Here is a 26,509-nt window from a genome sequence, read left to right as displayed (position 1 = left end):
GCGTGATGGTCGATACAAACCACTGTTGCTAGCAACATCAAATGAGGAAATCGTGAACGCATTCCCTCTTGGAGTTGCTCCTTGAACTTGTAGATCAATGTTCTTCGTATAGACGCACCAATTCGATCACCCTAGATAAAAAAGATGAGAACACTATACTTTAAACAAAAAAATACTAAAAAAAACAAAAAAGAAAAATGATATGAAAAAGGTACCTTTCGATCCATTAGAACCAACTCCATGGAAAATGGTAGTTTTTTATTTTTGTAGTCTTGACCAAACCAAGCACGAACAACCCTCACAACCAATGTCCACGATTGTTTTCTTGGCGAAACATTAGAGATGAAGTCGTGTTTCGTAGACATTTTCCTTTGCAATAGAAAAATTACAAAAATAGTTTAGAATATAGATATCAGAGCACCAAAGAACAGAAAACGAAGAACTATATTTTGTGATTGTTGTGTACTCATACCCAAAATCTCTACTATTTATATAGAAAAATAGTACCATAACGGTTAATATAAATTAATTATCAATTTGACCGTTTTAAAATTAATATAATCAACGTCTTTAATATTATAAAATGTGCATTAAACGATTAAATTATATTTCATGTAATGTACAAAAAATTAACTTCATAACATTTGAAATTTAATTTAATATTTAATAATATCTTATAAATAATTATGTAATATAGTTTTGTAACAAACAAAAATTAATTATACAACCTTAAAAACTAATTAATACAATTAATTTTTTAATTAGTAGGTTAATGCCTTAGTGTAACGTCCCAAAATTCAAAATATAATTTATTCAGTTTATTTATTATAATTTTGTAACCAACCAAATTTTGAATGTTACATATAAATGTTAATTGAATACTAATTAGATTAATAATTATTTGATTTGTAACGTTCAAATTTTTATTGTAAAATATAAATTTGAATCGAAACAGTAATTATATTAATCATTATCTGATTGTAACCAACTATTTACTTTATGTACAATTTAATTTTAAATAAAAAACGATTTTTGATAATAATTAAAATTATTAAGCTTGTATTAAAAATTAGGAGGAATTTTGGGAACATATGCCAAGTAGGCTTTTGATGAGGTGGACATCCTTAGAGGAAAGGAATTTGAAATAGGCTATTTCTAAGAACTCTAAATTGTTAGTATAAAGATATAGTTTATTTGAAAGTTTTGCCACATCAATATCAAATGTCTGGATCCGCCCTTGTGTAGAAGTATAATCCATTACGGTAGACTCAACCTCATTGATAAGTTTGATATATTAGTTTTAAATGTTCATTTTATTTTATTAGTCAAAAAGAAAATTGACATTTTACTATTTTTTCTTTATATTTGATTCCTCGTAAAATTATTGTTGGATTCCCACATCTCATACTAATAAAAAAGTATTGAAATTTATGTGTTTTGGTTCGATTTAAACAACAAAAAAAAAAAGAATTCAAAATCTGATCCCAATCCTAATTGTTTGGCAAAAGGAGATCCAAAAATATTATAATATTCGGTTTTCAATTTGGAGTTTTAATTTGGATAACATAACTTTTTAAACAAGCATATAACACAACATTTTAAGCAATCATCATAACAAAACTTTTTATACTTTTAAGGGAGTATAACCCTTAAAAAAACACTAAGTACACAATCAAATAATATACAGACTCTAAGGGTTTTGTCTAACACTACAAAAATAGATGAATCGAGTTTTGTTAGTTCTTTGAAGGGAGATAATTATAGTTCTTTTTGTGAGTGTTCTTAATCTAAGGTATCATCTAGTTTCAATAAAGACACCATCTCCTCACCCTAGTTGAATATCTATTTTTATGATATTTATGAACAAATAAAATGACTAAAACCACATAAAACTCTCACATAAAATTACACTTTAGATTCAAATACAATTGAAGATACCTAACATAACAATATTAACATTATCTATTACACTAAACTTTGCCAAGTGAATTTGTGATTTACTGAATAAAATTACAATCTTTTTTAATATAATCGTTTTTAATTTAATTACGTTCTTTTCTCTTTGATCTTGTTCCTCCCGCTTCCTCTTTATTTTATTCTATTGTATTGTTAATTTGTCCTTCACTTCTTAATGTAGTTCAGTCCAAAAACATTGAAACACTACTCCACCAACTCTCTTCATTTCGTTTCTAATCCTAACACTGTCACCACTTCACACGTAGATCTTGCGACAATTTTGCCCCTCTTGTTCTAAAATATTAGTACTGTAATAATCAAATGTATCAATTCTCCCCAACTCTTTAATTTCAAAAGGTGCATTTCAATCGCCGAAGATTAAGACAAAGTACAATAAACATGTTGGTGCTAATCAATTTCCTTAAACAAAATTAGACACAAACAGTCTATTTCTGACTTTCAATTCCTTGATAACTGATATGGTTGGATACAAATCAGAATCTAGTTAATATTACATAAGATTAACAATAACAAACATGCAAGAAGTACAATCCAACATAGAGCCCACCAAACACACAGCATAACAATCCACTAACACACATGACTCCAACCTTTGATTGAAAGTACTTTATTAGTAACTAATCCAACATTCAATAATCATCATTCTTTCTCTTTTTTCCTCTTCTTTTATCAGCTCTTGTGCCCTTATCAGTTGCCACAGCCCTATCAGCCTCCGACTCTTCCTTCTTCTGGTTAGCTAAAGGGCTTTCCACGAACCAGTCATCGTCCGAATCTTCCTCCTCCTGATTAGCTAAAGGACTCATATTAGTTGCCCTGTCAGCCTCCGAATTTTCCTTCTTCTGGTTAGCTAAAGGCCTTGCCACGAACCAGTCATTGTCCAAATCGTCCGAATCTTCCTCCTCCAGCTTAGCTAAAGCTTTGTTTCGCTCATTTTCATAGTGTGCTATTATATCACGCCTTCGCGGCCTTGCTATTCTTGTTCACTTCATATTCCTTCTGCAAGTATAGAGATTGATATACTTAAAGAATTCAAATATGCACATAGAAACTACTAAATTTGTGAACCTTGTATCAAAAGCATTACTTGCCTCGAAGTATTTAGGATCACGTTCCCATGACGTATAATCCTTAGTGGGGCTTTTTACTACGAATGTAGCATCTGCATCGTTATCCTGAAGCATATAATCATCAATATCATCGGTTTTGGTGAATGATAAAAGCGCAAAGGGTTGATTAATATTCAGCAAAATAGTGAGCTTGTTGTATTAATATACGGCAAAATAGAAGAGAGACAGAACATCAAAAAATAAACTAGGGTTGATTTCCCAAAAAAGAGTTTGCAGATTCATTCATCATATAAAAGGTAAGTCAAAACAAAAGAAAAAGAAATGTATGTTCAAAATCATGAGAGATGGGTGACATTAATACATGCATGTTAATTGAAATGCAAAGAACATATTAAATACATGAATATTCAAGAAAGAAGATAAAGAACATAGAATTGAGTTTACCCGTTTCGGGCACTTCATCTATTTCCTCATCTGACATGATACACTCGATCGGCTGCAGCTGGAAATATGAACTATCAAAATTCTTTAAAAAAAAGAGAGAAGCTCTAATTCAAAGGTTTTAAACCCTAATACCAGAAGATTTGAATGTTTCCAACCATCACATAACATATTCGAATATTTAGGGTTTAATTTCATCAAAACACACTCAATCAATTTTCCAATTCATCAAAGGCAAAAGAATTATGAATCAACTAAAATGAAAATACCTGAACGTGAGAATGCAAACAAAAGAAATGTGTGAGGCCCACAAAAGTCATTTCTCCAACTTAAAGCTTTTAAAAGAATTATAAATGGAAAATGATAGATCGACCATTCCTTTTGTACACACATTATGCCACTTGCTGATGTGGATGACAATTATGTAATTTTATTAAAAAGTAAGGGGTAAAATTGAGATTTCACGTTCCCTTTTTCCTCACCCTCTGTCTCTCTCGCCTCAAATCTTATATGCATTTTTTTTCTACTCCTTCTCTCTCTAGGCTGATATCGATCTTTTTTTCTCTTCTCCCTCGCCCGAGTTTTCTCTCTATCTGACGGTGGCGGCGGCATGGACGGAGTGAGAGGACAGTGACGAGGACGACGATGTTGATGGAGTGTGGTGAGAACGGCGACTATGGTGTGGTGGTGAACGGAAAGAGTTGCAGATTGTGTGATGGCAACGATAGTGGTGGTGCTGATGGGGTGTTGTGTTGCAGAGGGGGTGGGGCGGAGGTACGATGACAGGGAGACGATGGTAGTGGTGAGGGAGGATGGAGACCGGTGGCTAGGACGGCGGCGGAAAATGAAACGACAGTGGGGAAAAAGAGAGGCACAAGAGTGAAAGAAAGAAAATATTGATTTTTTTTTCTTCCATTTTTTTCGTTCAGATCTGACAATTTCTAGGGACATGGTAAATCCGGCGGCCATAAGACGGAGGGCAACGGTGGGTTGCTCGGAGAAGAGACAGAACTGAGTTGTAGAGAGAGAAAGTTCTGAAAGAGGGCAAATAGAGATTGTGGTTTGAGGAGAGAAGATGTCTGAAATAAAAAAAATAAAAATAAATAAATAAATAAAATGCCACATAAGAGTGGTGGAGGAGTGGTATGCTATCTATGGGTGTATGCCTATCACTACTCTTATAAATTGATCCGACAGATAATTCTATATCGTTACATTTTCAGAAACATTTATTAAAATATTGAAATGTGTGAGGCCCACAAAAGAAATGTTGGTGATTATTTGAGCATCTGAACTCAACTAGCACCTTCCACTTTTTCTCCCAAAGAGGAATGTGTATGTGCAACTGATGTTTAGATATATTATATGATTTTTTTTTTAATAAAAATATTTAACGTGAGGAATTGGTGTCCCGTCGAAGATAAAGAAGATATTAGACCTCTAAGAAAAAGATTTATAATTATCTCATCTAAGACCTATCTTTTTAGTATTAAACAAAATTTTAGGCTTTGTTTGGAAGAAATTTTTCACATTTTTTGAAAGAGTATCTTTTTAAAGAGCAATAAATTACTGCTTATAATTAATATATTTTTAATTTTAAGAATATTATAACTACATATATTAAATTTGAAGAATTCATATAAACCCTCTCAAAATCCTCCTCTAATACAATTTTTTAGTTCCTCGAATGATAATGGTTTCTTATTTTGAAGAAAAATAAGCCCTCAAAACCCCCTTTCAATGTCTTCTATTTCTTCCACTTACTCTTTCCCTTTTCCAAACCCTCCACTCCTTTCTCCTTCAAACTCGCAAACAAAGCCTTGTACGTAAACTATTTGATTATGGTTGCTAGTATGGGTGTGCGAAAGGTATCGCCCACAATGTACAAGTGGAGAAAATTTCAATACTTTTAGTTCGTTCTTCGAGTCAAGATTGATTTTGTTCTCCCTTCTTTGATTTCATTTCTAGAAGGAGTTTCAATTTCGGTTGAAAATTGATGTAGACACGTTAAAGAAGGCTAAAACACACCCGTGCATTACTCAAATTCCCCCTCAGCAGTTAACTGCCGCAAAAATTATCCGGCAATAGTTAACTGCGGAAATTCAATTTAATTCATCGACACTTAAATGCCGTGGAAATCATTTGAAAATCTGCAAGCTTCCTGGAACGATTTGCATAAAACGAGCAGTTGTAGGTTCTGTTTGGTAAAAATAGTGGATAGCTGATAAGCTAGCTGAAGCTTTTAGCTGATAAGCTAGCTGATAACTTATAGCTGATAAGCTAGCTGATAAACTAACTGAAGTGTTTGGTAAAAATAACGGTTCAACTAGCTGATAAATGTAAAATGACATAAAGGATATTCTTAATTCATAATAAAAATTATATCATTAATTTAAGTATTTGTAATTTTGTAAACTAATTTTTCTTTAAAAAAATACTTTAAATTTATTAATTTAATATATCCTATGTATTATAAATTAAATTAAATTTTATTCACTAAAATTTTATCTTATATTTATTATCATTTAAGTGTTTCCACTTTATAAAAAAAATAACATTTACCTCAAAAACAAAAAAAAAAGGTAGCACTAATAGAGTAATACTAATAACAGAGAATAAAGAAAATAACACTTACCTCAAAAAAAAAAAATAACACTAATAGAATAATAGTATTTTGTTTCGTAAAAAAAAAACGAAGGTATATATTTTTTCAAAAAAAAAAAGGTCAGCTGATATATATACAAAAATTGGAATAAAGGGATAGTAGTCTTTATTACGTAGCTTATTATAAAAATTATAATGGATAAAAATACAATTTAAATGAAATAATAAGGGTAAAATTGGAAGAAAAAGTGAGAAGCTATAAGCTATAAGCTCAAACGCTACTTGGAATAGCTTCTGAAAAATAGTTTATAAGCTCGTGAAATAAGCTATAAGCTCATGATGAAAAAGTGTTACTAAACAGAGCTTTTTTTATCAAACGAGCTTATAGGCTATAAGCTAAAAGCTAAAAGCTCTTTTTTGGGTTAACCAAACAGACCCGTAGAGAGATGGGGCTTCACCTCCGCAGCTCTAACGTCCTCCGCCGCCGCAGTCATCTCCGATGGTGGTCCCTTGTGGTTTCACCTCTGGTTCGGACTACGACAGAAAAATCATCCGTCATCACACCTAACTCATGGTATGGCAGAAACAAAAAACTTTTGTCAATTTTCTTAACAGGTTTCTGATGCCTAAACACGGAAACACAAAATTCGTACACCTGAGGAATTCACAGCGGAACAGTTTTCTTCCATTCATTTTTCAATTTATTTGTTTCAATGAATCTAATAGAATTTACAATCTTTAATTTGTTTTTGGAGGTGAATTTTGTTGTTCTTCTTCTGTTACCTCTTGCAAAGTGTAACAAAGTGTTTGATTTGGAAGAAGAAGAAAAGTGAAGCTTGTGGTTGTGAAAGAAAAAAAACAAGAAAAAGGGATTGAAGTGGAAGAAGAAGAACACGTTTTTTTTTCCTCCAAGCCCTTTCTATCAAATGATTTCCACTGCACTTCAGTGCCGATGAATTAAATTGAATTTTGATAGTTAACTACCGCCGAATAATTTTTGCGGCAGTTAACTACCGAATGAGCATTTGAGTAATTTATGGGTGTGTTTTAGCCTTCACTAATGTGTATACATCAATTTCATTTCGGTTTTACTCCCTCCGTCCCAAATTGTATGATATTTTGGGCATTTTACACGTATTAAGAAATGTAATTAATTTTGTGTGGGAAAGAGATATTATGAGTTGTTTTACAAAATTGTCCTTAATAAATGATATGGGAAAAATAAATGAACGACTTGGAAGTAGAGAAGACAATAAATAGTGAAGGATATAATAGAAAAAGTAACATTAATGATTCATTGGTATTGTAAAGTGACATACAATTTGGGACAATTTTTTTTTCCAAAGTGACATACAATTTGGGACGGAGGGAGTATAGGTTTTGGGTATTGTTTCACGTGATGGTTTTCTCGGTTGTTGGGTTTTGTTTTCACGATAGATAGAAATCCCCAGATTTTTGGGTTTCTCAATTTAACTTCATATTTTAATTCTTTTGATTTAACTTTATTTGATATTTTAATCTTTTAATTTAAATTGTTTTTTTTTTTGAACAAGCCAAAATGGAATTATATACGAAAAAGGATAGTCCCAAAAGCACAAGATGTGCCTTAGAGACTACCTCAGAAACCAAGAGTTACAACGGTTACAAACAAAACACAACAGAAAATATTAGCCAATACCCAAACAAACAAGAGGGCTTGACCACCACTGCTGAGTTCCAAAAACAAAGGTAGCTTTTTTAGCTTTCAACCAACCTAGAGATAGCAGCTTAATCTTATCTAGTAAACAAGGGATGGGGGTAACAATATGATTAAACAAACGGTTGTTACGCTCATTCCACACAACCCAGACACATAGAAGCCATATTAGTTGCATAAAAGAACGTCTAGCAGCACCACCACCTGTCAAATGAGTGAACTGGAAAAATGATCTGATATATTATCGGTGTCCACCCCACAACAACCAATCCAAGCTCGCACCAAATGCCACAGAGAACCAAAAGTATCACACAACAAAAATAGACGTCGTGCCGATTCAGGATGACCACAGCCAGCAACACACGAGGACATGTCCGGCGACAACACCCGTCTAGCAATCAAATTTGTCCTTGTTGGTAAACGATCACGGAGGAGCCGCCACGCAAAAACGGAAACCTTCAAGGGAACCTGTTTGTGCCACACCAAATTCAGAGCATAATCGACGACCTGAGACACCTGAGAGATTAACAAACTATATGCACCTCGAACTGTGTGACCACCAGATGGGTCCGGAAGCCACACCCAGCTATCTGAAACATTAGGATTCAAGGAAACATCGAGAAGTAAAGCCCTACGCTCATCTAGCAACTCCTCCTCCCACTGCCATAACCTACGTCTCCACCTCCACACCTCCCCCCACCGCTCCGAATCAACAGAGAGCAAGTCGGCCACAGACATAGACTTATTCTCTGTTAACTCAAACAACCGCCTAAACCGCACACAAAGAGGAGCCTCCCCTATCCACCTATCAGACCAAAACGAAGTGTCAACCCCATAACCAACTCTCCTCAACACCTGATCCTCAAACCACCCACTACCACCATCACCTACCCTGTCCCTAAATCGCCTCACCTCCGACCACCAGCAAGAAACTCTACGGCCCCCAACCTCCAACCTGCCACCTAATTCGCCATACCTGGCAACTAAAACCCTATACCACAAACCACCTCTGTCCACCAACATCCGCCAACACCATTTTCCTAACAAAGCTAAATTAAACTCCTTCAATTTCCGCACCCCCAAACCTCCAAACTCCTTTTTTAAACAAACAGTTTGCCAACTTAACCAAGAAATTTTTCTATTATCCTCACTCCCCCCCCCCCCCAAAAAAAAAAAATTAATTAACAAAGATTCAATAGAGGAGATTATACCTGTTGGAGGTTTGAAGAAGGAAAGTGTATAGACAGGCAGAGAGGTCAAGACAGATTTGAGTAGAACCAAGCGACCACCAAAAGAGAGAAACCGACTATTCCAACCTAACAGTCTAGATTTAATACGGTTCACAATAGGTTCCCAGAAACACAATCTTCGAGGGTTACCACCAATAGGCATACCAAGGTACAAGAAAGGGACATTTCCTACTTTACAACTCAACACGGAAGCAGCTTCGTTTAACCAAGACGACCCAATATTCACCCCCACAAGCATACTCTTATGAAAATTCACTTTCAAACCCGACATAGCCTCAAACAGCACAAGGGCCGCCCTTAAAGCACGGACATTGGCCCAACTTTTAGATCCTAACAATAAAGTGTCGTCAGCAAATTGGAGGTGAGAAACAACAACCGGATTAACGGCCCCAATGCTGTAGCCAGAGAACAAATGAGTCTCAACCAAAGATTTCATCACAATATTAAGCCCCTTCGCCGCCAACAAGAACAAAAAAGGAGATAAAGGGTCGCCTTGTCTTAACCCTCTCTTCAACGGGAATTCATCAGTTGGACTACCATTAACTAAAACAGACGCTGTGGCAGTGCTTACACATTCATTAATCCATTTTCTCCAAAGAACAGGAAAAGACATGCGACCCATAACAGAATCTAAGTAACCCCAATCCACCGAATCATAAGTCTTTTCAAAGTCCACCTTAAACAACATAAGCTCTTTTTTAGATTTACTAGCTTCATCGACAACTTCGTTAGCAATCAGAATACCATCCAAAATTTGTCTATTCTTGACAAAGGCCGACTGAGCCTCTGAAACAACAGAACCAATGACCCCCCGCAATCTATTAGCTAGCAGCTTAGCCAAAATCTTATAAAGACTCCCGACCAAAGAAATAGGACGAAAATCATTGAGCTTCTGAGGGCTAGCTACTTTAGGAATGAGAGCAATGAAAGTAGTATTGATACCTTTGGATAACTTCCCATTGCGGTGAAATTCAGATACAAAACGCACAATCTCATCCTTCATATCAAGCCAGAACTCCTTAATGAAGCCAAAATTAATCCCATCAGGACCAGGGCTCTTATCACTATCACAATCCCACACCGCTTCGTTGATCTCCTGCACGGAAAAAGGCTTGATTAAGCTCCCACCTTCCGACACAGACAGGGACCGAAAGTTCAAGTTCGCCACACTAGTACGCTCCACATTGGGAGCCGGAAAATGGTTCGCAAAATGCGTGTAAACAACATTCCGAATAGGCTGCACACCCTCAACCACCACCCCATCAACAGAAATAGAACACAAGGCATTATGGCGGCGCCTAGAAGACATCAAAGAGTGAAAAAATTTCGAGTTGGCATCCCCATCACGTAACCAACGCACTCGAGACTATTGCCAACAAATACTAGCATTAAGACGGGACAACGAATGAATATCAGATGCAATGCTTCGCACCTCATCACACTCACCATCAGACAACAACTCGCCTTCTCCTTTCCCATCTAACTCTGCCAACCTGTCCTTCAGAGCGGTTATCTTGCCTGGTAAGTTTTTTTAATAAATAGAATAAATTCTAACGTTTTTTTTTTTTTAATAATAACGTGTCTGAGCCAAGTTGGCGTCTGTAGGGCACTTAATTGACTAAAATCTATAACATAAATTTTGATAGAGACTTCTTTCAAAAAAAATTTTTTGATAGCGACTAAAAAGTGTTATTATATATATTTAAGAAAAGTGTTATTTGTTTTTATAGAGTAAAAACAAACATATTTATAGAGATCAAGAACTTAACTCTAAAAAATTAAATTAAAATACATTAATTTAAAAAATAATTTTACTTTTAACTTATTAATTTGTGTCTAAAATCCCATTTCTCTCTTCTCAATTAAAACGTAGCTGAAGTCCCAAAATAGATGATTGAGCGAAGGCATCGTGGCATTCGATTCAATCTTCCTGCTACGTTCGTTGACTTTTAATAGTGTTGAAACTCATCTCCAGCACACAAAGACGTCATCTCCATCGATCTAATGGATGTGCAAGCTTTCTTCACCTACGATGTGTTCCTCAGTTTCAGAGGTTCAGATACGCGATATGGTGTAACGGGATATCTGTACAAAGCTCTGACTGACAAAGGGATCCGTACCTTCATTCATGATTCGGAGCTTCAAATAGGAGATGAGATCACTCCATCGCTTTTTAAGGCAATCGAAGAGTCTAGGATTTGTATAATTATATTTTCTACGAACTATGCCTCTTCTAGCTTTTGCTTGGATGAACTCACCGCAATCCTATACAGCTATGAGGAGGAGAGAAATGGTCGTGTGGTTTTTCCAGTGTTTTATCACGTGGAATCTTCTGTTATTCGACACGGGAGAGGAAGTTACGGTGACGCACTCGCTAAGCATGAGGAGCGGTTCATGAAGGATGGCGTGCATAGGGTCAAAAAATGGAGGACTTCGCTGTGCAAAGCGGCTAATCTCTCCGGCTATCATTTCACGGGGTATATTTGTTAATTTCTCTATTCTTTCTTTTTTTCCTCATTCCAATTGATTTCATTTTACTGTTTTAGTTAGAAAGAAATGCTTCTTTATCTTATCCTTTAAAGTTAAGAATGAAATGAAAGTGAAAACATGCATTATAACTTCACCCAAGCTTCTCTGATTGCGCAGGGACGGATATGAACATGAATTTATTGAGGCTATTGTTGAGTATGTCTGTAAACAAGTTACTCATGTTGTTCCTTTACATACTGCTGATGCTGATCAAGCTGTTGGAATTGAGCCTCGAGTGAACAACGTAAACTCACTTCTGGATCTTGGTTCTGATAATGTACTCCTATTAGGGATATATGGAATGGGTGGGATAGGCAAAACTACAATTGCTCGAGCTGTTTATGATTCAATCAGCGACCAGTTTGAAGGTCTGTGCTTTCTCAATAATGTTAGAGATGATTCAGATAAATTTGGCCCAATGCATCTCCAAGAGACCATGCTTTATGAGACATGTGGATTGAAGATTAAACTTGGAGGTGTGAATGAGGGAATTAGAATCATTAAGCAGAGGCTCAGCAAGAAAAAGGTTCTTTTGGTTCTTGATGATGTTAACAAATTGATGCAGCTAGAGGTTATTGCAGGAGCATACGATTGGTTTGGTCCTGGAAGCAGGATCATAATTACAACACGGGAACATCATTTGTTAGTAATGCATGGGGTTGATATAATATATGAGGTAGATGAATTAAGTGAAGGAGAATCTCTTGATTTGCTTTGTCGGAGTGCTTTCAAAACAAACAAAGTTGATCCAAGTTATGCAGACATTTTGAAACGTGTATTCACTTTTACCTCTGGGCTTCCATTAGCTTTGAGAGCAGTAGGCTCCTACTTGTTTGGCAGAAACATAAATGAATGGGAAAGTGCATTGGATCTGTATGAAAGAATTCCTCACAACGATATCCAAACAATACTCAGGATAAGCTTTGATTCCTTGGAGGAAGAAGAAAAGGATATATTTCTTGATATTGCTTGTTTCTTCAATGGAGATAAGTTAGAATACGTCGAAGATATACTTTTGGCTCGTTATGGTGTATCTGTGCGCTATAGTATTCGTGTATTGATTGAAAAATCTCTCATATACATTGATAAAGGTCTTGTGACATTACATAACCTGGTAGAAGACATGGGTAAAGAAATTGTCCGACAAGAATCACCAAAGGAGCCAGGCGAACGTAGTAGGTTATGGTTTGTCAATGATGTAGTTCAAGTTTTAGAAGACAATTCGGTAAGTAACAATTGATATATGACGGTTTTATTTTATCATTCCCTTTGTTTCTTATCTTCTGTTGACCGTACCAGTTCACAACAGATTCATTTTACTTTCTGCTTTATCATATGTTAGTTTTTCTTAGTATGCATGTTGAATTCCAAGTATTTATAATTGTATTGTGATCAACCTGTACTTTTTTCTTAAAAGGGATCTGCTGCAATTGAAATCTTATTTCTGGATTTTCCCATACATGCAATGAACTCAAATGGATCCAAAGGTGGAGAAGTAAATTGGGATGGAGAAGCTTTAAAGAACATGCGAAACCTCAAAACACTTGTTATTAGAAATGGAAGTTTTAACCAAGGCCCCACACATCTTCCCAATAGTTTAAGAGTGTTGGAATGGTGGGGGTATCCTTCACCATCATTACCAAATGATTTTCATCCAAAGAAACTTGCCATGCTCAAGTTACCTGAAAGTTGCCTAAGGATAAGTGAACCAATTCAGGCAAGTATTGTGTGTGCATGTGCGCGCATGTGCGGCTTCTTTGTATACTAATAAATGCACTTTAAATTATTATGATTTTTCATTGGTATCTTTTTTTATTTCCTTCTTTTTTCATTGCAGGGGGTCATAAATTTGACAGTTCTGGATTTCAGCTACAGTGATTGGATAACTCATATACCTGATGTATCTGGCCTCCAAAATTTAGAAAAAATATATTTTAAACAATGTGAAAACTTAACTCGAATTCACGAGTCAGTTGGACTGCTGGAAAAACTTAGAATATTGAATGTTGTTCATTGCAAGAAGCTCAGTGCTTTACCGCCCATCAGATTGACCTCTCTTGAACACCTCAATCTTTCACATTGCTCAGTTCTTGAGAGTTTCCCTGAAATATTGGGGAAGATGGAAAATCTAACAGAGCTTCATATAATGGGTAGTCCTATAAAAGAATTGCCTTATTCAATTCAAAACCTTATTCGGCTTCGAAAGTTAGAACTACACATCTGTGGAATGGTTCGGTTACCAAGTAGCATTGTTATGTTGCCAGAACTTAGTTTGATGTGTGTTTCGAAATGCCAAAGGTTGTGGTTTTCTGAACAGGACAAAGGTGAAGAATTGGAGTCCAAGTCATCAAAGACAGAGCATCTTACTCTGTCATATTGCAACATATCAGATGAGTTACTTCCAATAGGTCTTGCCTGGTTTGCCAATGTGAAAGATTTGAACCTATCAGGGAATAATTTTGAAACTCTTCATGCATGCATCAAAGAGTGTCCCTTTCTGAGGAACCTTAAAATGGATTATTGCGATAATATACAAGAAATTAAAGGGCTACCATGGAAATTAGAATCATTTTCTGCAAAAGGATGCACATCCTTGAAATACATGGACCTGGCAGGAGAAAGTCACTCTTTGAGAGAACTTATTCTAGATGATTGTGTGTTTCTTCGAGAAATTATAGGGGATCTTCCTAACTTGAATCATTTCTCTGCAAAAAACTGTGTATCATTGACTTCCCAATGTACAAGCATGTTAATGAATCAGGTTCCTCTTTTGATTCCTATTTCATTTAGTCTAATAAAAATGCAGAGTAGTATTCTTCACAATTTCATTTTAGTGTTTGGAATGTGATGATTATTATGGTATTTTCTCTGAAAAATGGCTGATGCTATGGAGTATCAGGCTGATTTGTTGATGTAGTGTTTGGGTATAATTGCAAAAATAGTTGCATAAGTCTAAAGTGCATGATTATGCATTGGCTTTTATCACGACCACAGTTTATAGACGTTGCTGAATTTCTGTTTCTAGATTCAAGTCTTCACTTCTGTGATCAGTAAAATTAGTTTCTATCATATGGTATAAATTTTTATCAATCTCTCAGACTTCCTAGATTAACTTTTAACAGTTTCTGAACCTATCACTGACAGGAATCGGTAGAAGCTGGAAACAAGATGTTTTCTTTGCCTGGGAAAAAGATACCGGATTGGTTTGCACTACAATCAAGGGAAGAGTCAACCGCTTTCTATTTTCGCAACAAATTCCCTGCAGTATCTGTGTGTCTTGTTATTGGACATCTGGATGAGAAACCTATCGCAGTTAATTTTAGCCCAAAAGTGTTTATCAATGGTAATAAACTATCCTCTGGCAATCAGTTTGTCTACAATTTCAGGGTAGCAACGGATCATATACTTTTATTCGATTTGCGGCTGTTAAAATTTGAAGATAATGGGGATGCATTGTTTTTAGACAATGAGTGGAATCATGTGGTGGTTTCATATGTGGATCATATTACTGACAATGAAGTTCCAATAAGAGTGGTTTCCAAATATAGCGGAATCCATGTATTTAACCAAATAAGTGGAATGGAAGATATCCGATTCACCATTCCCCAGAAAACATTGATAAATGCAACTTTGGATTCTACAAATTCAATGATGGTGCCATCTCAAAAAGTAAGGGTAAACATTATACTTGATTATCTTCTCTTTTCCTCCCTTTTTTTATTTAATTTCCCTTTTCCTCTTTTTTTTATTGGTAACTTCCCTTTCACTCCTTTCCTAACCCCCTCAAGGTCTTATTTTTGATTTTTTTGAAGATCATGACAAAGAGACCCGAGGAAGACCAGACCGTGGTGCTGTCACCCACACTCAAATCAATCCAATCTCCCTCTCCAACTTCTGAAGTCGTAAAAGGCCTTGTCCCTCTACCCACATTTCCAGTTAAGAGGCCTTTGCCAGATGTGGGAGAAGAAATTTCAGAGAATCTTTCAGATGAAGAAGTTTGTGTTACTGCAATTCAAAAAGACCTTCCAGTCATTCAAAGATGTAGTGAAGGCGATGACGTCGAGCTGGAATCCATATCCTGTGAAGAAAAGTATTCTTCAAACACTGAAGGTTCTGACTCAGATGATCCCTTCGACTTGGTTAATAGAAAACTGTATGACAGTGGCATGGCAACCATATCTTCTGGGGAAAGATCTGGAGATGCATCTATGAGATCAATTAGAGAGGCTATTAATGGCTTGGAGCTGTTAATGGTTAACGACTTATCCGAAGTCTCTTCTGATCCCGCCAAACTGTCCGAACTTCATCAGTTGTTGGATCTACTGAGTACAAGTAGCCACCCCAAGGTGACTGTAGAGGTGAAGGAGGCTATTGTAGAGTTCAAGAAAAATGTCTTTTTATCATTCCAAGAATTCCAATCTGCTGCTGAGTCTGTCAACAAACTGAAGAATTTTGAAAGGCAGCTGGCCGTAATTCAGCAGAAGACTATGGAAGGCAAGGGTCAAAGAACGGACCTCAAAAACACAATAAAAAAGGTTTCTTTGGCCATGACAGCTGAAATTAGTAGGAAGAAGGAGCTAGAGGCAGAGAATGCAACTTTAAGGATACAGCTAGATACCAATGAAAGGGAACTTGAACAAGTTGTGCTGAATCTCAAGAATCAGGAGGAAATACTCTCAACCTATTCAACGAGTTGTGCTTCTCTCAACGAGCAAGCTCGAGCACTATTAAAACAAACTGATGATCTACTTGCAGCAAGCAGTGGGATCAAGCAAGATGGTGAAGCGGCTGAATTAAAGCAAAGTAGAATCAAGTTGACCTGGTCTATTGACCTAACTAGCCAGCTTAACAAAATGAAAAAAACCATTCTTGGCTTTTTTGAGTAAGATGTGTTTTTTTTTTTTTTTTGACAATGAGTATGATGTGATATTTGTTTTGAAGAAACTAGATCGTCTACCCGTGCTGCCGCACGGGTCATATATAGTTTAAAACATTACTTGCATAATGAAAGTATTTCGTTGTCAATAACGTTAATTGCATTTGGAAAATATTATACATACGCATACATTTTGGAAACATATCCTACTGCAACTTCCATCTAACGATATCAATTCGAAATCCTTGTTGTTCCTATTGGGTATTGATGGAATGATCCAGCAAAATCTGCGAACTTAACATCCAAATCATTTGCAGACCTTCAATAAATATAAGCAGCTGTAAGGTATTAGTGAAGACGTTAACATGCATAAATAAACATTATCATGGTTCAATTCGTAATCTGCCCATTGCTGTTGAACATACCAATAAATATATATGTTCCACTGTATTGACACAATTTTCAGTAACTTTATAGCATGGTAATCACTCATAATTTATATTGTAATCTCACGCATATTTCATCTATACGAAAACAACACATGACAGCTTCACCACCATTTATAGCCAACATCCTCACGTGCACATTGAAATGGCCTACATAAATAGGGAGAAAACAACATGAATTATACACAGTACACAATTGGTATTCTCGGTATGTAATTAGTTTTAGTAAGCAAGCATTTACCTCTTTCCGTGCCAAAATAACTACTGAGCCAAATCAATGGAACTGATATGATTTCATAATTCATACATTACAAATTTTGGAAAATTTCTTTATATACCACATTTGATTTGATGTTGTGGTGATACAATTAGCATCCTCATCGGTCATCAAAATTTTCAATCCATTTCTTGATGTAACTCTCGATATTGCAACATATAGTTGACCATGTGAAAACACTTATTAAGGGAGATATATGCCAACTTGCTTGAGTCATAACTGGCAGCGGCGAAGGGCTTCACACCCATGGGGTAGCATTGGCTGCCCCAAGAGAAAAAATAAATCTTCGAATATTTAACTTAGGTATATATGTAACTACCCCATTATGATGTTATTTGACTACTCCAAACAATTTTGTTGGTTAAAATAGAGATGATATTATAAAAATATTGATAATCTATTTAGTTTAGTGTTAATTATAGATAAATTTGAATTTTAAAAACTTCTTAGGGCTCAACTTTTATAAATAACTATTGTTATCTTTTATTTTATTTTTTTGTTGCAGTTTCGTTAAATATGAGTAAAATTAATTAAGTTTCATATATTAATGTTTAATTTTTTCTTCTTCTTTATATTTGACCCCCTCATAAAAATAGTGCTAACTTCGCCGCTGATAACTGGTGTCAACTAAATAAATTCAGTAGCATTTAGTTTCTCATTTTCGTAAACTTCACCAAAATATCTCTTCAATAAAAAAATAAGTGTGTAAAACCATACATTATCAACTTATAAAAAACAAATCCACAAAGTTAGTAACTTTTAGAGTACTATCATGCCACACATCAACGATCAAAAACTATATCCCATATCTTATCTTATGGGATAGGACAATTTCAGACCACCTTAATTCTTTCAAATGCGCTAAAGGCATAACTAATTAATTGCCCTAGCTCCATTAAACTTAACAACATTGACCATTTCTTTTGTTTCTTCTACATTAGCTGCAAAACCAAATTTAGATTGTATCAATGTGTCTATAGTATTCTTTGCTTATGGGACAGTGACACATTGACAAATTAATAGAATTATAGACCTGAAATAAAATAATTTAAATTTCCTCTTTTTGCATGTTATTTATCAAAGGTAGGATGTAGCTTTTTTTTATCAAAGGCAAGATGTAGCTTTTTAGCATGTCCAACAATAACTATCAGTTCAATAAGAAAGGGATGAAAATAAAATTTTCAGTTTAGTTAAAGAATTGATATTAACAAAATCAGAGAATTTTTTATTTTTGTATCGACAAATATTATTGATACCGAAACTCTCGCAAGATGCTAAGAGGCGGTGAAAGAAATACAAAGATGCCGTACATAGACTTAACATCCACACAAAAACACCTCAATTCACCCGTAAAACAAAAACGGCTAAAAAACACGTCAAAGGAACAAAGACTAAGTAAGCTATGACTCTGAATTCTCATAAGAGTCACCAGAATTCAGTCCCATAGCCATACCCCAAACGCTTCAAGGCGGCCGGTTTCGGTTATTGGTATTGGCTGCTATGGGCAGTTTTTTGTTGTTGCTGTCTTGACAGTTCAGCATTTTTGCTGTTCTGTTTCTGCTGTTCAGCAGAGGCGCTGCAGCAATGCTGTCCTAATCTCCCCTCTGGTTTGGCTGCTGCTAGGCATGTTTTCCAGGGGGTTCCTTTTAGGTTTTTTGTGCTGGAAAAAAAAAAATCAAAGAATCTAATAGACAATGATTAATATATTAGAAAGGGGGTTAATATGTTAGAAAAAACTTGCCAAGATTGATAACACAATCAATTAAAACTTTAAACCAATGACACTCACAATTAATAATAACTGGAAGAAGAACTGAAAGTAGAAACAGAGAAATATTGATATAACAATCATCATCATTGACATAACGCGACGCAGGTTCAATTACTAGGGGGTGTATTGAATTAGGATTTTAAAAGACAATTTTAATAAAAAAAGTCTTTAAGATTTTAAAAGACTTTGTGCGATTGTATTGATTCTGTGAGATTTTAAAAGACTTTTTATGTAAAAAACTTTATACACTCAAGATTTTAAAGGATTTATCACATACTTATAAGGATTTTAAAAGATTTTATGTGATTTTAAAATTTCAAAGGATTCAATGAATTTTAGGGGAAATAGAACAAACTTTCAAGCGTGAATGATAAAAATAATGAATAGGGGTGGGAATAGGCCAGGCCAGGCCAGACTTTGATAGGCCTGAGTCTGGCCTACGAAATAAATCACAAGCCTGAGCCTGGCATATGGCCTATCATAGGCCGTTTTTCTAGGCCTGGCCTGGCCTATTTAAAAGCCTGGACTGGCCTGAAAGCCTACTTACAGGCCTACTTCACATTAAGGTCATCAAATAGTTCATTTGGCCTACTAAATAGGTTAAACATGTCTTAAAGGCTACTTAAAAGCCTATTTCACTACAAGTAAATTTCAACTAGATTAAAGCCTACATAAAAGCTTATAACAACAAAGCCTATTAAAGGACTAATAGATAGAGAGAAAAAGATGTTTATATTTTTAATATATGCAATTATTTTAATATAAAAAAAAATATTTTTTAATAAATAAGTATTAATAGGCCGGCCTATTAGGCTTAACAGTCCTTTTTTGAAGCCTAAGCTTGACCTATTTAACTAAACAGGCTTTCTAAAAAGCCTAAGCCTAGGCCTATCTACTAAACAGTCTAGGTCAGGCCAGGCCGTAGGCCCCTGTAGGCCGGCCTGGCCTATTCCCAACCCTAATAATGAACAAATAAATTCTAGCATTTGAATAAAGAAAAATAAAATAAATAAAAAATTCTTTTACATTGATTTTCAAATTTTAAGAATTTTATGGATTTTATAAGATTTTACGGGACTAAAAAACACTCTAACACATTATTCTCAATACACATTTTTTATTTGTTAAAAATGTTATTCCCACAAAATTCAATTTTTATGCCAGCACTTACAAATCTTTCAAAAAAAAATATTGTGTCAGCCATTGCAAATCGGTCGAATTTACACGAGTTTACCGAGTGTTAATTTAGTCAAACTCGTTAAACCTTCCGATTTTACTAGAAACCGAATTTACCTTAGAGTTAACACGATTTTTGTACCTAAAAACGTAAATTCGATAATCTCATAGAGTTAACACTCGATTTGCGGAACATTGATTACGACATACTCTGTATAATAATATTTTCAATACAATTTTTTATTTTTTTATGAGATAGAGAGAGGGAGAGAGGGAGGATGAGAGATAATGGAGAGATAGAGAAACGAAGAGAGAAATGAGATAATAGGGAGGGGAGGGAGAGAGAGAGAGAAAGGAGAAGAAAGAGATAATAACTTTTAGGCTTAATATATAATTTGGTCCCTTAACTTATTTTTGGTTTTCACTTTGGTCCTCTAACTATAAAGTATCTCAATTTGATCCCATAAATCGTCTGCTGTTTACTATTTTGGTCCTCTCCGTTAGTTATTAACTTTAAATGTCTAAGGTGAACCAACTTTACACTGGTCCACCGTAGACCTCATAAATCTTTCTAATTCTAACCATTTGATTTTTTTGTCAAAAATAAAACCGTTTGATCTTGAAGGTCTATTGAAATTAATAGTGAATCACCATCACCTAATTTATTTATCTTTCTTCATCTTCTTCCCCTCCTCTTCCTTCTCTTCTTCATCACTTTCATCATTATCTTCATCAACTCCATCAAACAAACCCAGAATTTTTTTTCTCCAAAAAATGGATAAAAAATAAAACTTTAAATCATCAAACTAATTACTTAAAAAAAACCTCTATTTCTTGATCTTTATTCCTAAATTCTAAGAACCCATAAAAAATTTAGCACAACACATAATATAGAGGGAACAAATTAGCAAGCAAATAATCCAAAAAAAAAAAAAAATCAAAAAATCAAAAATGGAGAAATCATAAAACTAAAAACAAATTTTTTTCTTAAAATAAAATAGTGATTTCTCCAGTTTTCGATGCTATCTTCTTCAATTTCTTCCTTCATAATCTTCAACATAATCATCATACCAACCCATAAAAAACAACAACTTAGAAAAAATAATCACCATTTTAATGTTTTTTCTCTTTTCTACCCTTTTCCCCTAATAGATTTCATTCATATCAACACATCAGATTCAAATTGAAAGAAGAATCGACGCAAGAAGAGAAGGAATGTGAGCAATTCTGAATTGAATAAACAAAGGATCCTTTATGGACACGTTCAACCACAAGGAAAATTAGTGTCAATCAAACATTTTGGTTGAATTTATCCCTTTGGGATTTTGGTTGAATTTATCTCTTTGGTAGTTTCGTGAACTTATTGTCTATCCTCACTCACGCACGCACAATGTCAACGTGGGATTTGTGCATACAAATTGAAATGGAAATGTTTGAACATTCAATCCATCTCCAACACAACAACACTGTAGTCCGCACCCCCACTTCCAATTGGACATACAAATTGAAATGAAAATGTTGGTACAAGTTGTAATGGAGGAAGAAATGAATTTGAGTTTTAATAATTTCTTGTTCTTGTTTTTTATGGGTTTGTTTGTTCAAACTTTCCTAGGTTTATATGAACTTAATGATTAAGATGGTGAAGATTACGAGGAAGAAGAGACAGAGAGAAGAAGAAAAGGAAAAAATAATTAGGTGTTGTTGGCTCACTGTTATATACAATGTACCTGCAATCGAACGGTTGAAATCATATCAAAAATATTAGACATTAAAAAACTAACGGAGAGGACCAAAAGATGTAACGGTGGAAGATATAAGAGACCAAATTGAAACGTTTTATAGTTAAGGTACCATTTTGAAAAAAAAGAATTAAGTTAAGGGACCAAATGATATTATTAAATCTAACTTTTAAAAGAAAAACAATCTCAAGAAATCTCATCTTTTTATAAAAGATTTTTTCTTGTTAAAATTACACTACAAAATCCATCAAAATCCAATTTATTAAACAATCCTTCGAAATTTGAATGATTTTGAATACCACGAGACTTTTTTTAAGTAATGAAAAGTCTTGATTGAATACCTCAAGACTTTTTTAAAATGACAAAGAGTCTTGATTGAATATCACAAGATTTTTTTTAAGTTACAAAAAGTCTTGATTGAATACCACAAAACTTTTTCATAATTAAAAAGTCTTTTAAAATCCCATAGAATCCTAATCTAATACATCCCCTAAGGTTGCTAATTTATCAGTCCTAATCACTAAGCTTGACACAAATGCAAACCATTGAACCAACTTCACACTAATATAATTCTCACTTACTCTTCTTTGCTGGTGGCTGGGAAGTCTCCTCATCTTCCTCTTCCTCCTTGTCTGACCAAATTCATATTCGCCATTTATGGTGTTCCAGCCACTTTACCCAACACTGTTAGCTTATGTGTGGTCCAGTATTTCTGCGCCAATTTAATCTGAACACACACACCAGAGCATGGCAACCTAATGCGCACATGTAAATACACAAAAAATGAGATTGCATACGTAGAAATAGTTGTCTTCTAAGCAGTTCTAAAGACTATATGTGTGTCCCTTACCAAATCTAGAAGCTAACCCAAACAGTAGCAAACTCATTAGACCATTAATTTTATAAAATAAAATAAAAACTACTAAGAAATTGGAAATCATAGGATAACCGAAGCACAATTAATACAGTGGAGTAAGCAATAAAATAAAGGCAACTCAATACATCTAGAAACATGAGAGAGCCTATAAAATAGGTTAGTGCTTCTTTATAAAATTCATTCTTTTTTTTTTTGGAGGGAATATAAAATTTATTCTTAACAGGGCTTCGTTATCATTTTATCACCTCAACGACTGAGATAAATCCCTTTCTGCCTTAAAGAACATTTGTTTGTCTAACAAAAATTTCAATTCTGCTGATACCCTTTGTCATTATTTCCCTAGAAAGAAAAATCATATCATAACTTTAATTAGACTGATTTATAAAGAAGTTGCCGTAAGTATATTAGACTGATTTATAAAGCAGTTTCCGTAAGTATCAAACTATAGCATATTTTAAATACCTTGACATTTTCAGCAATCTAATCATCAAACAAAACAAATGTGGCAGATCATGTTTCATCCATTACAATAAGTGGAATGTTGAATCTGAATATTAAAAAGAAAAAAGCACTCCTAGTAGCATCAATCTAAACATATCAATAATGCAAGTAGCATTGTGAAACATAAGATCAGAACATTATAAGCATATACCTTCTGAGGCCTAAAATGTCTAATTAAAGAGAATTTTGAGGATGTGTTTGCAATTTTGATACAAATAGGGATTATAATGATATCGCATAACACATTCAAGGAGAAAAATGGTGGTTTACTCTAAATCAATCAAAGCCATAATAGAACCAAAAAATATAAAACCATGTAAATGACCAGCTTATCAAAATTTGAAGAGGTAAGATATACAACTGGGACAACAACTCTCATATGCACTACTGTCAAAATAATTTCCAGAGTGCTTTTTTTTTATCATCTAGTTTGAGCTATTTCTACTACTCAAAAACTGAAGTGAAGTTCTAAATTATTTCAAAAAAACAATAGCACATCAAAAACAATAATCATGCACAGAAAGTCTTCATAAGAAGTTTCACAAATCCTATTTATTTCCCACTGACTTCATTCTTCATTTAAGTGAAATGTGATATATGAACAAATGCAACTTAATGTCTACAATAACGTTCTTTAAAAATAATGACATGTATAGGTAGATTAATAAAAAAAAATAAGGATCAAAGAACACACTACTATGAGTTGTGACATGTCATAAATCCAATTTGGTCAGATGAATTTAACCATTGGTTTTTATGTCTTAATGAATCTACACCAAGGCCTACTCAAGTTCCTAAATACTATTTAGATAGAGATATAAAACTCAATGTAATTAAGTATACGATGTTATAGAATGACATCAAAATTACAAAACCTTTCCTAAGTTACCATGGTAGCAGATGTATCAATATAGAATTTAAATGTTTGCAAGACACTCAAAAACATTTTATAATAAGACCTATAATCAGATGTTAATTAAATTACTGCAATTTTCAAAGCTGCACATTTAGTTTATGTCCAACACATGGGAATTTCATTAGATATGGGCTACATAAAGATGAGCTCTTCATTATTGGTTATAGTTTTTTCTCACAATTTATCCTTCTTGACCTCTTCTTAAACCCTTCTCACAACTTTAGAACTTTTTTTTCTTATTAGTAACCAATAAAAAGGTTGAATAAAGAAAGAAGAAAGTTATCTAAAAAAACCACTGTCATCCAAAGTCATAAAACATAGCAACAAACATTGTGGCATCAAGCAAGCTGTCTTCGGCTATAGAGATATCTTCTTTTCAAACAACAATTGATTCTAAAACTCCTATTTCATGGTTTCCTTTTAGACCTATTGTTTTAATTGTAGGTACTGTTGTTTGGTGAATAGGAATACTACAAAGAACTTTTTCAAAACTAACAAAAAAATTGAGTATTCCATTAAGAGAAAATGCAAATTAAAAAGTTCAAAGGAAAAACAATTAAAAACATAAAGACATAACTTGTGAAAAACAGAGTCTATAAGAAAAAAGTAAGTCATGTACCTTCAACCAAAAACGATGAAAGGAATTAGTCCAATCATGTGACCTTCCACCTTTAATGGTAAAGGGTATTCCGTTCAACAGAGATCTTCACATCTTCCATACCAAGTCCAGTCATATCCAAACGAAGGAGCATAGAATCCTCTGTCTCTTTCGCATCCCAACCACGTCAAGCTCCACCGTCTCCAATTCCACGTGAAGCAGAAAGGACTGGATTGTCCATTAATTGATTCACCATGTTAAGCACTGGCTTAAACTTCTAGTTGGAGAAAACGGATTAAACACATCTAAAAACACAACAGTTTAGTATTTATTTAGTATTAGTTAATCAAATCAATTAAATAAAACAGTGAAATTGAGTAAAAGAGCGATAACAACTACCTGAGAGGAAATCGTTGCGGCGAGTGCAAGGGAAAGAGCGATCAGCGCGACGTCGATCAGAGACGATTGCGGCGGAGACAAAACGATCGAAGGATTAATAGGAAGTTGAGAATAGAAGTAATAGCAATTGCCTGGGTGAAGATGAGAAGAAGGAAGATCCAATTGGTTTGGCCATGGTGATGGCAGCAAAGTCGTTGAGAGAGGGAGAGAGAACTGACCGTGGCAATTTTCTTTATTGGCATGTAGAGAAAGTGAGAGAGAGATAGGTGTAATGAAGTGAAGTTAGGCAGAGAAGAGAGTTTCATAAGAGGAGTATCTTGGAAAACAAAAAACGCGTGGAAAAAGAAAAAGAAAATGTTACATTGAAGACCCTTTAATCATACACCCTATTGTACATCCCATGCATTAAGAATATTTTGATAAATTCATCTCACAACCATACTTTCTTTTTCATCTCCTCTCCCTTTTTCTTGCCACATGTCATGATTTTATGTGGGTATAAGAGGTGTATTGCCATATGGGGGTGTACATGTATCACCCCTCGAAAGAAAACTCCATATATCTACATTTCCTTTGAAATTGGAATTTGAAAGAGGGATGGCGTGTGTACCTGGAAACGTTGATTTTGAAATTCAAATTTGGATTAATGGTGCTTTACCCCATGTAATATAGTTATTTTTGGTTTTCTCCCTGTAAAATATTTTTTTTGATTTACCCCCTATAAATTTTATTTTTTTGGAATATCCCCCTAATAGGTCATAAAAAAACGACTTTATTTTATATTTTTTTTAGAATTTTTTCGTTTTTTTATGACCTATTAGGGGGGTATTCCAAAAAAAAAAAATTTTACAGGGAGGTAAATCAAAAATAATATTTTACAGGGGGAAATAAAAAATGACCTATATTACAGGGGGTAACAAAAAAAAAAACACCATTAACCCATTCAATTTTTTTTAGATAATTAGGGTTTGCATGTTTGCTAGGATTAGATATAAAGTATGTAATATTTGTTCTGTTATGTTGATATTTTAATAATAAAGTAGTTCTCTCTCTTTCATTTTTTTCATAATCAATAGTCAATGAAAATTGATTTTACATCTTCCTATGAAACTTTTTCAAAGAAAACAAAAAAAACTATACTTCAAATTTTTATATTTTAATTTTCTTAATAAGTGTGATTTTTTTTTTTATTTATATTATGATGGAGGGAGTATATTATGTAAATATAGGAATAACGTATTCTATTGGTCCTTAAAAAAACATATTCTCTTATGTTTTAGCATGTTCTATTGTAATTAATGTTAAAGAATCTATATAGTAAGACCTCCCAGGTGTAATTTTTTTTAATTAGGGAACGTCCGTGGTGTAG

General features: G+C 34.3%; 1 protein-coding gene and 2 long non-coding RNA genes across 6 annotated transcripts; 1 reads left to right on the top strand and 2 right to left on the bottom strand.

Moving 5' to 3' along the window:
* Positions 1 to 2,367: 2,367 nt before the first annotated feature.
* LOC120577675 (uncharacterized) lies at positions 2,368 to 3,929 on the bottom strand. The gene is made up of 3 exons (XR_005643645.1): positions 3,755 to 3,929; positions 3,489 to 3,546; positions 2,368 to 3,149 (listed from the first exon to the last, which is right to left on the bottom strand). It is a non-coding gene; the product is annotated as an uncharacterized lncRNA (long non-coding RNA).
* A 6,964-nt stretch (positions 3,930 to 10,893) lies between these two features.
* LOC25501109 (TMV resistance protein N) lies at positions 10,894 to 16,592 on the top strand. Of its 2 annotated transcripts, none has more exons than XM_013589708.3 (6): positions 10,894 to 11,512; positions 11,682 to 12,789; positions 12,982 to 13,281; positions 13,402 to 14,325; positions 14,709 to 15,233; positions 15,377 to 16,592. In XM_013589708.3, the coding sequence occupies exons 1-6, from the start codon at positions 11,040 to 11,042 to the stop codon at positions 16,448 to 16,450; spliced, it is 4,404 nt and encodes a 1,467-aa protein (XP_013445162.1). In that variant the 5' UTR covers positions 10,894 to 11,039; the 3' UTR covers positions 16,451 to 16,592. The 2 variants fall into 2 exon arrangements, with proteins under 2 accessions (XP_013445162.1, XP_024628998.1); XM_024773230.2 differs by having other exon boundaries at positions 14,709 to 15,239.
* Positions 16,593 to 18,367: 1,775 nt separating this feature from the next.
* On the bottom strand, positions 18,368 to 25,445 carry LOC112417469 (uncharacterized). 3 transcript variants are annotated; one of them, XR_005643710.1, is made up of 4 exons: positions 25,141 to 25,445; positions 24,763 to 25,046; positions 22,431 to 22,604; positions 18,368 to 18,847 (listed from the first exon to the last, which is right to left on the bottom strand). It is a non-coding gene; the product is annotated as an uncharacterized lncRNA (long non-coding RNA). The 3 variants fall into 3 exon arrangements; XR_005643711.1 differs by lacking the exon at positions 18,368 to 18,847 and adding an exon at positions 20,379 to 21,837; XR_003007948.2 differs by lacking the exon at positions 18,368 to 18,847 and having other exon boundaries at positions 22,165 to 22,604.
* Positions 25,446 to 26,509: the final 1,064 nt, after the last annotated feature.

Source organism: Medicago truncatula, chromosome 8 (genome assembly GCF_003473485.1).
Source record: "Medicago truncatula cultivar Jemalong A17 chromosome 8, MtrunA17r5.0-ANR, whole genome shotgun sequence".
NCBI classification, from domain to species: Eukaryota; Viridiplantae; Streptophyta; class Magnoliopsida; order Fabales; family Fabaceae; genus Medicago; species Medicago truncatula.
The sequence above is the reverse complement of the archived record's forward strand: the minus strand, read 5'-3'. Positions and strand labels throughout refer to the sequence as shown.

Bases quoted from the DNA above. Each gene is read 5' to 3' on its own strand.
- LOC25501109 (XM_024773230.2), top strand. From the start codon at position 11,040: ATGGATGTGCAAGCTTTCTTCACCTACGATGTGTTCCTCAGTTTCAGA. The intron at 11,513-11,681 runs GTATATTTGTTA...CTGATTGCGCAG, and splicing joins TCCGGCTATCATTTCACGGG to GGACGGATATGAACATGAAT. The intron at 14,326-14,708 runs GTTCCTCTTTTG...TATCACTGACAG, and splicing joins CAAGCATGTTAATGAATCAG to GAATCGGTAGAAGCTGGAAA.